Genomic DNA, 13,634 nt, shown 5'->3' on the forward strand with positions numbered 1-13,634 from the left:
CCTGCAAACTTGGTTTTACATTTTTTGTTTTTTTTGTTTTTCTCTTTAGTTCGGGGGATTGAAAACAAAGGTGCTCTACTGAGATACATCCCCAGTCCTTATTATTTTGAGACAAAAGCCTCCTTAAGTTGCCCAGCCTGGTGTTGAATTTGTGATCTTCCTGCCTTAGTCTCCTGAGTAGCTGGGATTATAGGTGTGCACCATTGTTTTAGGATTTTTTAAGAAGACAATGGGATTATTGTGAATGTTTTAACTATTTCTGCTTCTTTTCCACTGAACTCTAAACAATAGGCCAACTAGTTTGTGAATTTCTAGAAGTTAGAGATCACTTCTTGAGATATTCATTTCCCATTCTAAGCACCTAGCAAAGTACTATATAGTAGGTAAGTGTTCATTAAATATCTGAATCAGTGAATAAATGTCTAATCAAGGAAACAATTCCAAAGATTCCCCCAAGGAAGAATGGAGAGAATGAATGTTTGACCAGGCTATGGTTCCCATTTGTTACCTAATTCACTGCCTGGATTTGTGCTCATTCCCTCCCTTTATATGTTGATTTTATTTCTCTGTGAAGATAGTTAAACAACACACTTTCAGCATCTTGTGTGATAATTAACACTCCCAGATCTCTTGCCTAACCTGGAATCCTCCTACTAAGCCTCTCCTAGGCTCTAGAAACTTTAAAAATACTCCTTGCTCATCACTGTGTGATTTCCTTCCTGTTCTTGACTCTGTGCTTGCCTGCTAACTGGTGTTTCTGGAGAGCAGTGCTTAAGAATCAGAAAGCTCGATTTGAAATCTGACTCAAAAGCTTTTTATTTGTGTGACCCTTGTGCAAGTCAATTAATTCCCTGAGGCTGTTTCCTTACTGTAAAAATAGGGATATAAATAGTTCCTTTTAGGGTGGCTATTAGGATTTCACAAAAAAACTTAAAGGTAGACTGCTTGCCTCACATGCAAGAGGCCCTGGGTTTGATCCCCAGCACCACACACACACAAAAATTACACAAGATAATCCACTTAAAGCACATAGCCCAGTACATGACACAGGCTATACTCCGGTTAGCCTGTGTTATTTGTAAGCTATTCTAATCATTAATGTTGCCTGCACAACCCTTTTCTTTCCCATGTCTGTTCCTCCTCTTTCCCTATTAATGATGCCTGAGGATTTTTTTGCATCAGAAAGTTAGCAACAGCTAAAACTCTTGTCTTCCATGAGACTAAGATAAGATGGAACTTTACAACTAAAGTTCAGCTGCTGAGAACAGTGAAAGGAATCATTCACTTCCTTACCTCCCCTGTTTGTGACCAGATTCTGTCCATCTGTCACTATGAAAATGGAGCTTACAATTGTTATGGAGCTCCAAATAGTAAGGTTCTAATTCTCACTCACTGGCTGTTTCTGTTCTCTGTTCCTGTGAGATTTCAGGTTATGATAGTTTCATTAATCATAGGAGAAAAGCAGTTTGTTAGGAAGCATGATCAAAAATAAATGTGATAGGAGGCAAACGATGCTTTATGGCTTGAGAGGATCAGGGTTTTCATAGTGGAAACTGGCAAATTAGAAAGCACTTTTCACTAATTAGAACAAATAAAAATAAATGAATACCAAAAAAAAAAAAAAGCCCTTTCTTTCATTCATATGCCTGAGTTTCCTGATTTGTAAGGTAGGGAGTGCTTGCTATAGTACCTTGCACATTCATTTCAGGGAACCCTGATAAAACGGGATGAATGGAAGGAAGGAGGCTTGTATGGGAATAAATTATTTTGCTTTTAAGGTTCATGGGCAAATAAGGCATTATTTGTAATGAATTTTACAGCTTAGGACAAAAATTTTCTTATAAATTTGATTTAAGGTATTTATATGCTAACTATTATATTTTAACTATATGCTAACTATATTTTAACTATTTCTGCTTATTTTCCACCGAACTATGCTAAAACTCACTAGTTGCCTTCTCTAAAAGAATTTGTAACTCATTCATTCTTTCATTTGTTCAGTTAATACTTAATGAACATGCCAGGTACTGTGTTAGGTGCTGGGAATGCTAATATGAATAAGATGTTCTCTGCCTCCCAAAATGTCTAGGTTTTTTCCCCCCTGGTAATAAGGGATTGAACCCAGGAACACTTTACTAATGTGCTGTATCCTTATCAATTTTTATTTTTTATTTTGAGACAGTGTTTTGCTGAGTTGCTAAGGATTTCACTAAGTTGCTGAGGCTGTCCTTGAACTTGCTAGCCTCCTGCCTCAGCCTCTCAAGTTGCTGGGGGTACAGGTGTAATCCTGTGCCTGACCCCAGCCCTTTAAAAATATTATTTTGAGACAGTCTCACTAAGTTGCCAAGGCTAGGCTCAAACTTGGCAATCCTCCTGCTTCAGTCTCCCAAGTCACTGAAATTATAGGCATGTGCCAAACTCTCCCTGCTAAATCTCATTAATTTTAAGAGAGAAGTTAGATATGTGATTGGATAATCATAAGACATGTGGTAATGGACATGCATATGGATTACAATGGTGTCACTGCATTTTGACAGCCAAGTGTGATGATATTGACGTCCCATCATAATTTATGTGTGTGTGTGTGTGTGTGTGTGTGTGTGTGTCTGTGTGTGTGTGTGTGTTTGGGGGGGGTGGGTACTGGGGATTAAACCTAGGAGGAATTTTCCCAGCTTTTTAAAAATTTTATTTGAAGATGGGGTCTTGCTAAGTTGCTGAGGGTGGTCTTTTATTTATTTAGTTTTATGTGGTGCTAAGGATTAAACCCAGTGCCTCACATGTTCTAGGCGAGTACTCTACCACTGAGTCACAACCCCAGCTGGTCTTGAACTTGTGATCCTCCTGCCCTAGTCTCCTGAGTCATTGGGGTTTCAGATGTTTGCCATAAAGCCTGGGCCCATTACAATTTTTTTTTGAATTGGCAATGCATGCATATAGTGCAAAAATCAGAAGGCACTGAAGAGTCAAAAGAGAGAAGTAATTCAGCCTCCTCCCACTGCTGTCTCCTGGTGCTCAGTTTCCTTCCTCATACTATTCCAGATAAAATGTGTGCATAAATATAGAAGTACATTAAAAGTGAAAAACAATTTTTGTATTTTTAAATTTTTAAGAATTTTTAATGTTTATATAAAGTACTGGGGATTGAATCTAAGGGCACTTTTACCACTGAGCTATATCCCTAGTCTTTTTTTTTTTTTTAATTAAAAATTTTTTTGAAACAGGATCTCACTAAGTTACCCAGGCTGGCTTTAAACTTGTAATCCTCCTGCCTGAGCCTCTGGAGTTTCTGGAATTATCAGCATGCACCACTGTACTCAGCTTTCATGTTTCTTTTTAAAATATGAATAATCGCACAAAGCACAACATTTAAAAGGAAACAAAAAGATACAGAGTAGAAATTGTAGTATGGGGGCTGGGGATGTGGCTCAAGTGGTAGCGCGCTCGCCTCGCATGCGTGCGGCCCGGGTTCGATCCTCAGCACCACGTACAAACAAAGATGTTGTGTCCGCCGATAACTAAAAAAATAAATATTAAAATTCTCTCCCTCTCTCTCTCACTCTCTCTTTAAAAAAAAATAAATAAAAAAAATAAATAAAAATAAAGGTATTGTGGTATTGTGTCTGTCAACAACTTAAAAAATAAATTTAAAAAAAAAAAAAGAAATTGTAGTATGTTTGTATTTGGAAAGAAAGTAGACTTTGGGCCTTTTCTTCTAATGCATGAGGTAACTATTAGTTAAGGGTAATTCACATTAGTTGCTTAACAATCCCTGAATCTCAGTGGTTTAATATATATAATAGGAATTAATTTTTGCTCATGTCTGTTAGGCAGCTCTCTCATATCCCACCATGTCACTCATGTAATGTCAAGAGATATATTATCCTTCCATTGTGTGGTTGTACCATCTCAGAACCCTTCATTTCCAGCTACAGAGATGGGGAAATGTGAACTAAGGAGTGTGAGAGATTTTAGAGGCCAAGCCTGGAAGTGGTATGCCTACATCACTTTGTCAACATCCAGTTGGCCCAAACTAGCCATATTCCCTGTCCTAATTGCTGGGTGGGCTAAAAAATGCATTGTACTTACTCATTTATTTATTTTTTGTGTGCCCTGGAAGAGAACCAGTATTGATGAGCATCTTGCTATTCTCTCCCATGATGGTCTGGTTCCTTAAACTTGACTCTAACCTGGGTATCTCTTCTCTTTCCACTGTAGGTAGTATACCTGGCCAGTGAAACCTTCAACTATAGTGCCATTGACCGAGTGAAGTCCAGGGGCAAGCGACTTGCGCTACAGAAAGTGCCAAAAGTTGGACAGCGGTTTAACCGCATTGGGCTACCACCAAAGGTATAGATTACACTTGTTTGGCATATCTAATGTGATGGTTTATGGTAGCACTCATTCAAGTGGGGAAGCAACATGCCCACCAACTTGAATATCGGAGGTTTGTGAGTAGCCTGCCCTGAGGTTTCTATCTTCTTTGTTTCTGTTGAGAAACCTAACTTCTCACTTTAATCTCTGGACCATTTATAAAAGGCTTCTTTTACAAAGTGAATGGATGATCTCTGTCACAAACCTTATCTCCTGTACTTTCAAGGAAATGAAGATATGAGGATCTTGGAAATCTCCCTGTCTCTGATGTGAACACCACAGGAGCTTAGTGGGTCCCTGCATACCCTTAGAGTCTTTGGACTTGGGCTGCAGGGACATGATTTTGTTCCTTCCTCTTGGTTGCAGGTTGGTTCATTCCAGCTCTTTGTTGAAGGCTACAAAGATGCAGACTACTGGCTGCGGCGTTTTGAAGCAGAACCTCTCCCTGAGAACACTAACCGGCAACTACTGCTGCAGTTTGAGCGCTTAGTGGTGCTGGATTACATTATCCGCAACACTGGTGAGCAGCTGTGGGGAAGGCCTGGTGATGTACAGGGCTTGGGAGTCACAGTGCCTTGTCAGGATGAACTTGACCCTATGTTAGAAGGGTCATATGCATTTAGAGAGGATCTAAGAGAATACTTTTCCAAATTAAGCTTTGTGCAGACAAAGCATGTAGTTTTTAGAAATGGTAAGGCCTGGAGCCATTTTATCCTTGCCTCTTTCCAGGTGCCAGACAGAAATACCTGGCTCTTCCAAAACGCTGAAGAGCACGCTTATCCTTTATCCCAATTCATTCTTAGAGCATCAAGATATTACCACAGGACACTTTTGTCTTTCCTTTTCTTTTTGGTCCTAGGGATTGAACCCATGGGCACTTTACCACGGAGCCATATCCACAGTCCTTTTTATTTTTCATTTTGAGACAGGGTCTTGCTAAGTTGCTGAGGCTGGCCTCAGACTTGCGATCCTCCTATCTCAGCCTTCTGAGTTGCTGGGTTACATGCATAGACCACAATGCCTGGCTAATTTTGTCTTTTTCTGACTTTTTGAGATGGCTGCATAATCATCAGTGATTAAAAAAAAATTCTGGTGCAATTTTAATTTTAGTTCATTTAAACTGACCAAATTTATGCTTTTTGAACTATATTTTTTCCAGTATTTTGTGTTGTGGTAAGATACTATCTTAACCATTTTTATGTGTACAGTTCAGCGACGTTAAGCACATTCATATTATTGTGCAGCTACCACCATCATCCATTTCTAAAACAAACTCTTTCTGGAGAATTCAAATTGTAAAATGAAACTCTGTACCCATGAAATAATAATTCTCCATTCTCCCTCCCCACAAGCCCCATTGATTTTGACTGTTCTAAATACTTCATAAAAGTGGAATCATATAATATTTGCCTTTTTTGTGATTTACTTATTTCACTTGGTGTAATGTCCCCAGAGTTCATCTATGTTGCAGCATGTGTTGGAATGCCCTTCCTTTGAACAATGATTATCCTTCTAGTGATTGAACAATGTTCCAGTTAATGTGAATACCACATTTTGCTTATCCATTTATCTATTAATGAGCACTTGGGTTACTTCCACATTTTAGTTCTTGTGAATAACACTGCTAAGAACATGAATTAACATGTATCTCTTCAAATTCCTGCTTGCATTCCTTTTGAGCGTATACCAGAAGTGGAATGGCTGAATCATACATGGTCATTCTATTAGTAATTTTTTGATGAACTACCATACTATTTTATATGGCGGCTATACCATTTTTCATTCTGACCAACAATGCACAAGAATTCCAATTTCTCTACATCTTGCCAACACTATTTTCTGTTTTTTTTTTTTTTTTTTTTTTTGTGGGGAGGGATAGATGCTAAGAATTGAACCAATGACCTCACACTTACTAAACATGAATTCTACCACCAAGCCACACTTCAGCCCTACTATTTTCTGTTTTTTTGGTTTTTTTTAATAGTAACCATTCATTGTACTTTCTTTGTTTGCTTTTGGTACTGGGAATTAAGCCCAGGGGCACTTTACCACTGAGCTATATCCCTAGCCCTTTTTTATTTTTATTTTGAGACAGGGTCTCACTAAGTGGCTTTGGGTCTCACTAAATTGCTGAGGCTTGTCTTGAACTTGTGATCCTCCTGTCTCAGTCTCCTGAGCTGCTAAGATTACAGGTGGCCCTACCTTGCCAAGCTCATTATAGTTTTGATTTTGCATTTCTCTGATGATTAGTGATATTTAACTTATTTTCATATGCTTATTGGCTGGCCAGTTATATATCCTCCTTGGACAAATGTCTATTCAAGTCCTATGCTTATTTATTTATTCACTTATTTTGTGGTATTAGAGGTGGAACCCAGGGCAAACATTCTACCAATGAGCTAAATCCCCATCCCACTTTGAATTGGTTTGTTTATTTTATTACTGTTCAGTTTTTGAAGTTCCCTGTATATTCTGGATGTTAATCCCTTATCAGATGTATGATTTGCTATTAACTTCTTCAACTCCATTGGTTTTTCACTGTTGATAGTATCTTTTGATACACAGATTTTTCTTTTTTTTCCTGTATCTTTCATATTTAAGAGTCATTGCCAAATCCAGTGTCATGAAGCTTTTGCTCTGTTTTTTTTCCCTAAGAATTTTATATTTTTAGGCCGTAACATTTAGATCATGGATTCATTTTGAATTAAATATATAGTACATGTTATTAAGGGTCCAATTTCATTCTTTTGCATATGTGTATTGAGTTTTCTCAGCACTGTTTGTTGAAAAGACTGCCTTTTCTTCCATTGAATGATCTTGACACCCTTGTCAGTATTATTTGGCTGTATACATATCAGGGTTCATTTCTGGGCTCTTTTTTGGGGGGTAGTGGTGCTAGGGCTTGAACCCAGGAGCACTAAACCACTGAGCCACATCCCCTGCCCTTTTAGTGTTTTAGAGACAGGGTCTCACTGAATTGCTTAGTGCCTAGGTTTCTGAGATTAGCTTTTTAAAAAATGTTTTGTTAGTTGTAGATGGACACAATACCTTTATTTTATTTATTTATTTTTATGTAGTGCTGGGGATCAAACCCAGTGCCCCACACATGGTAGGCTTGTGCTCCACCACTGAGCCACAAGCCTCTGGGATTACAGGCATGCACCACTGTACCCAGCTGAGTTCTTAATTCTGTTCCATTGGTCTGTATGTCTCTCTTTATACCATTACCATACTATTTTGATTACTATAGTTTTATAGTAAGTTTATAAGTTAGAAAGGGTGGGTCTTCAAGTTTTATCATTTTCCAGGATTGTTTTGGCTATTTGGGGGTCCCTTGAGATTTCATAAATTTTAAGATGGGTTTTTTGTTTGTTTCTGCAAAAAACTTTTGAATTTTAGTGTTTCCTTTCTGATTTGGTTGCCTTTTCATTTCTTTTTCTTGCCTAATTCCATTGTCTAAGACTTACAGTACTGTATTAAATAGAAGTGGTAAAAGCAATTGCATCCTTATCTTTTTCTTGATCTTCGAGAAAAACCTTTCAGTCTTTTACCATCGAATATGGTGTTTGCTGTAGGTTGATTTATACATATTGAGGTAGTTCCCTATTCCTGGCTTGGTGAGTGTTTTTGTTGTAAAGGGTGTTAGATTTTGTCAAATGCTTTTTCTATATTGAGTATGAGGATCATGTATTTTTTTTTGTGACTGATTTTTATATATTCAACTCTCCTTGAATTACATGAATAAATTTTATTTGTGCATTGTCTGAAATCCTTTTAATATGCTGCTTAATTCAGCTTGCTAGTATTTTGTTGAAGATTTTTACATCAGTCTTAATGAAAGATATTGGTCTACAGTTTTCTTGTATTGTCTCTTTCCGGCTTTATTTTGAGGGTAATGCTGGCCTCATGGAATGATTTGAAGTTCAAGAAGGATTGGTGTTACTTCTTTAAATGTTTGGTAGAATTTACCAGAGAAGTATCACACCTGGGAATTTTTTGTTTGTTTGCTTTTGAAGATAGTCTTGCTACATTGCCCAGGCTGCTGTCCAATCCTGGTCTCAAGCAACACACTCACCTCAACCTCCCAAGTGGTGGGATGCAAATATAGACCACTATGCCCAGTAGGAAATTTTTTTTTTTTTTTAAAGAGAGAGTGAGAGAGGAGAGAGAGAGAGAGAGAGAGAGAGAATTTTTTTTTTTAATATTTATTTTTTTTTAGTTCTGGGCGGACACAACATCTTTGTTGGTATGTGGTGCTGAGGATCGAACCCGGGCTGCACGCATGCCAGGCGAGCGCGCTACCACTTGAGCCACATCCCCAGCCCCCAGTAGGAAATTTTTGATTACCAAATCAGTCTCCTTACAGGTGTAAGTCTGTTGAGATTTTTCTCTCTCTCTCTTTCTTTTTCTTCTTTCTTTCTTTTCTTTCTTTCTTTTAGATGGGGGTCTTGCTATGTTGCCCAGGCTGGCCTTGAATTTGAGATTCTCTAACAGGCTCCTGAGTAGCTGGGATTATGGACATGCACTACCCACACCCAGTTTGAGATTTTCTAGTTCTTTGTGGTTTAATCTTGGTAGATTTCATATTTCTAGGAATTTACTTATTTTATCTAAGTTATCCAATTTGTTGGCATATGGTTGTTTATAGTGTTCTCATGTAATTTAAAAAAATTCTGTAGAATTGGTAGTAATATCTGTGCTTTTATTTCTGATTTTAGTAATTTGAGCCTTTAAATTTTTTTTTCTTGGTCCATTTAGCTACAGGTTTGTCAATTTTGTTGATATTTTCAGAAACCAGCTATTAGTTTCAATATATATCTCTAAAAGATAACTCTTGCGGCCATGAAAGTGATTCATGGTAGAGTGCTTGCTTGGCACTGTGAGGCCCTGAGTTCGATTTCCCAGTATCACAAAACAAACAAACAAAACTCAAAAAAAAAAAAAAATTTGCAAGCCGGGTGCAGTGGTGCATGCCTATAATCCTAGCGGCACGGGAGGCTAAGGCAGGAGGATCACAAGTTCAAAGCCAGCCTCAGCAAAAGTGAGGCACTAAGGCACTAAGCAACTCGGTGAGAGACCCTGTCTCTAAATAAAAATATAAAATAGGGCTGGGGATGTGGCTCAGTGGTCAAGTGCCTCTGAGTTCAATCCCCAATACCAAAAAAAAAAAAAAAAAAGCATGCAAACTATCCTACCTAAACAAAATTGGCAATATTTATCTAGATCTCCCAACTTATTTACCTATTTTATTGTTATTGCTCTTATTTCTTCCTGCATGTCTAAACTTCTATTTAGGTTCATCTTGTCCTGGAGATTTTTTTTCCCCCTGTACTAGGGATTAAACCCAGGGCCTTGGGCATGCTAGGCAAGTGCTCTCCCACTATCTTTGGTTTTCAAAAGTTTTACTAGGATAGCCTATGTGTAGTTTTCTTTGTATTTCTCCTACTAGGGATTCACAGGGCATCTTGAATCTGTAGTTTTATTTGTCAGTTTAGGAAAGTCTCAGATATTATCTCTTAAAATATTAACTTTTGCCCTAGTTTTCTCTTCTCTCCTAGGACTCAGTTACATGCTGTTAGATAAAACTATGCATGCGTTGTTTAATTCCTGTGTGCTTTTTTCTGGTTATTTTCTTATTACTGTCTCCAAGTCACCATCTCCCTCTTCAGCATGATTTACTGTTAAATTCATATACCATACTGAAATTTTATTTTTGATAATTTTTAGTTTTTTACTTCTAGAATTTTTGATTCCTTTTTTACATATTCTTGTTTTCTACTGAAACTCTTAATTTTGTTTTTTACCTTAAAACGTATTAAATATTTTACTTGAACATTTAAAAATCTATGTAAGATGTTTACATGGTTTGGAGACACTATAGACAGCTTTAATTTTCTCATGTTTCTCTGTTTTTATTCATTTCATTTTGTCTGTTTGTCTATCTGGTTATTTTTGGCGATCAGATACTCTTTATCAGAAATTGTAGAAATATTCGCTGGCATAAATCCTGTGTGGACGAAGAAGTTTGCTTTTGGCAAGCAGCAAGCACACTAGCCACCAAGAATCACTTTAATTTCAGGTACTGAGAGGGTGCTGGCTTGCTTACATGGTATAGATAGTTCTTTAGGTCTCAACCCACAGTATGGATGATTTACCAGTGTGTCCCCTTCCCCTATCAGTGACTAGATTATAACTTTTGACTCACTAGCCATATAAGACTATTAGAACACTGTTCTACTTCTCAACCTTCTAGTCACATGTCTTCCCAAATCAGTAGGTTTGTAAGGGAAAAGAAACCACAAATCCTGGGACCCTTCTTCTGGATTTTCTTTATCTCCTAGAACTTGATTTTTAAGTTCTTATAGTCTGGTTAAAACCAATGCCTTCCAGAGATTTTGAAATATTTTATCCATTTTCTGTAGTTGCTCTCAATAGAAGGGTTGGTCAAAATACCTAGTCCACCTTAGTTAAATTAAAAAGTCACCCTGATTATTTCTGCTAACTTTATATTTCTGTTTACAGATCGAGGCAATGACAACTGGCTGATTAAATATGACTATCCAATGGATAGTTCTGGCTCTCGGGTAAGAGGTTGGTCTATATCTCAAAGAAGAGCATGAAAAGGAATATCTTTATAGTACATAAGCACACAGTATTGTCATATAAGTTTAGAAGAATTGGGGAAGAACAAGGCTTTAAAATAATAGGTTAATATTTGGTATAGTTTTTCTCAGTGTGTTTTTTTTTTAATATTTTTTTAGTTGTCAATGGACCTTTATTTTATTTATTGATTTGGGGTGCTAAGAATCGAACTCAGTGCCTCACACATGCTAGGCAACCGTTCTGCCACTGAGTCCCACCCCCAGCCCTCTCAGTGTGTTTTAAGGATCATCCTACTAATTTTAATAGGAATAGCATGAGAAAAGGACCAAGTAAGTTTGGAACATAGATGGAACACATTCTGTTCCTTTGAGTTTCACATTGCATAGTAGTATAGAAAAGGTCTGAGAAGTATTGTGTGAAACAAACCTGTTTAATTTTGTTTGGTCCCGTGATTACACCCTTTTCAAACCATGGAACATTTTTTCACAATTGACCATCATTCTACAGAACTAAGTTTAGAAACTGCTGCTTCTGTACCTTTCTTTCTCTCCTGTTCCTTTCATCCTCTGCTACTCTTCTCCATCACTATTTTGTCTACATGTCTTTTAAAAGTAGCAGGAAGTTTCTCTCTCTCTCTCTCTCTCTCTCTCTCTCACTCACTCACTCACTCACTATTATCGGGGACTGAATACATGAATTTCCACATGCCAGGCAAAGTGCTTTACTCTGAACTAACTTCCAGCCCTGGTTTCTTTTTTTTTTTTTTTCCTATTTGCAATACTGAGACTTGAGCCCAGGGGCTTGCTACTATTGAGCTACATCCCCAGTCCTTTTTAAATAATTTTTTAATTTTTTTAAATTTTGAGGCAGGATCTCATCTCAATAAGTTGTTGAAGTTAGCCTGTAACTTGTGATCCTCCTTTCTCCTCCTCCCGAGTAGCAGATGTGTACAATCACACCTGGCCCCAGTTTTTCTCTCACTGGCTCCAAAAGTTTATGCCTGAATTATTAGAAGAGTTGTAGTTCAGTGGTTGAGCACCTTTCTAGCTTATATAAGGCTCTGAATTTGATCCCCAGCACTGCAAAATAAAACAAAACAAAACAAACTAAAATAGTACATTCCTCAGGCCGTTACCTCAGAAATTGATTCATCAGGTATAGGGCAAAACTTGGGATTCCACACTTAAAAAATAAGGGATTTGATGCAGTGTCTAGGAACCACAGTCCCTATTCCTGTGATGGCAACGGTGAACCTAAAGTATAGAGCCACATAGTGAGTGTCCCTATCATGAGCTGTCACAGGTGGCCTGCCACTTTTTCCATTTAACTGTGGTCCTTTTCTTTTTTATGTATCATTGAAGCAGGAGAATAGACTTCTTTGTGTAAGAAAAGCCAACTGTCATCTTCTGTGGATCTGAAATTTCACTAGAAAATTTGGTCATCACCAGTGAAATGGCATTTGAGTCTAAGTCCACTAAAAAGGTCTCTGGCCACCTGAAGTGGACTTTTCTTCTTTTCCATTTAGTGGATTCTCAGTGCCTATCTTTAGGAGAATTGTCATATGATTATCTTAGTTTTGGTCATTATCTTTTCCTATGATAAGAAGGGAACACAGAGAACTTGATCAAGCAGAGTCTGAGGTGCCATAAATGTACCAGGTTCAGGTAACAGTACAGAAACCAGCTCAGAGAATGGCTCCAAATAATTTGAAGAAGGATTGGTGTCTGAGTTGAGTGAGATGGGTTGCTTTGCTACTACCCTACAGGGTCTGAGGCAGATGGGATTTCTCACTAACTAGTCTTTCCTTGCTCTGCAGGATACAGACTGGGTGGTGGTAAAGGAACCTGTTATCAAGGTGGCGGCCATAGACAATGGGCTGGCTTTCCCACTGAAGCATCCTGACTCTTGGAGGGCATGTAAGTCTTAAGAACACTGGTCTGGCTTTTCCCTTGCTCAGTCTCAGTTTGCTTACTGTACAGTGTAGATAATAATACCTCTATTATAGCACCATTCTAAGAATTAGTGAAATAATGCATCTCAGCCTTTAATACAATGGCAGCTGTTCCATAATGTAAATTATTATTAATTTTTACTTATATTATTCTCGCTGGAGGCATATGGGTGATTAAAAATTAGAAACAGAGAGTTAGGGGTATAGTTACATGGTAGAGTACTAGCACAAGGCCCTGGGTTCAATCTCCCACACCCCAAAAAAAGAAAGAAAAGAGAGAGAGAAGAGAAATTAGAAGCACAAAGATGAGTTTTTTCATGTCCACTTTGCATGCTTCTCATTCTTTTGTAGAACTGAGAACTATCTTTTTATGTTTTATTCTATTTGAGTCACTATAGCAGCTGCCAGTGTCTGGTCTTACTTATTGATATCTTCCTTATTGATTATAAGTAAGAAGCTTTTGGAAAGGGGGAGAAAAAACAAGTAGGGAGTCACTGTCCCCTTTGTAGCACTTGTCTTCATTTTCAGACCATCTTAATCTCTCAGGGTGGGTAGTTGCTTCTCTACCGTCTTTTATCATGTAAGGGCACAAAATGTCTAGGAAAGAGCTCCAGGATTAGGCAGATCTGGGTTTGAATCCTGGTTCCTGTACTTAGTGTCCATACAACCTTTATGGTTAATAACATTTGTAAGTATTCTTTTTTGTTAT

At 37.8% G+C, this 13,634-nt stretch overlaps 1 protein-coding gene across 1 annotated transcript in view; it reads left to right on the forward strand.

The window, feature by feature from the left end:
- The window catches only part of Pi4k2a (phosphatidylinositol 4-kinase type 2 alpha), a 28,648-nt gene that overhangs the window by 8,951 nt on the left and 6,063 nt on the right, over positions 1 to 13,634 (forward strand). The window contains exons 3-6 of the mRNA XM_026394818.2: positions 4,216 to 4,347; positions 4,738 to 4,891; positions 10,894 to 10,955; positions 12,791 to 12,890. Of these exons, the coding sequence (XP_026250603.1) occupies positions 4,216 to 4,347; positions 4,738 to 4,891; positions 10,894 to 10,955; positions 12,791 to 12,890 (448 nt within the window). The remainder of the gene's footprint in view (positions 1 to 4,215; positions 4,348 to 4,737; positions 4,892 to 10,893; positions 10,956 to 12,790; positions 12,891 to 13,634) is intronic.

The sequence above is a fragment of the Urocitellus parryii genome, chromosome 5 (genome assembly GCF_045843805.1).
Source record: "Urocitellus parryii isolate mUroPar1 chromosome 5, mUroPar1.hap1, whole genome shotgun sequence".
Classification (NCBI taxonomy): Eukaryota; Metazoa; Chordata; class Mammalia; order Rodentia; family Sciuridae; genus Urocitellus; species Urocitellus parryii.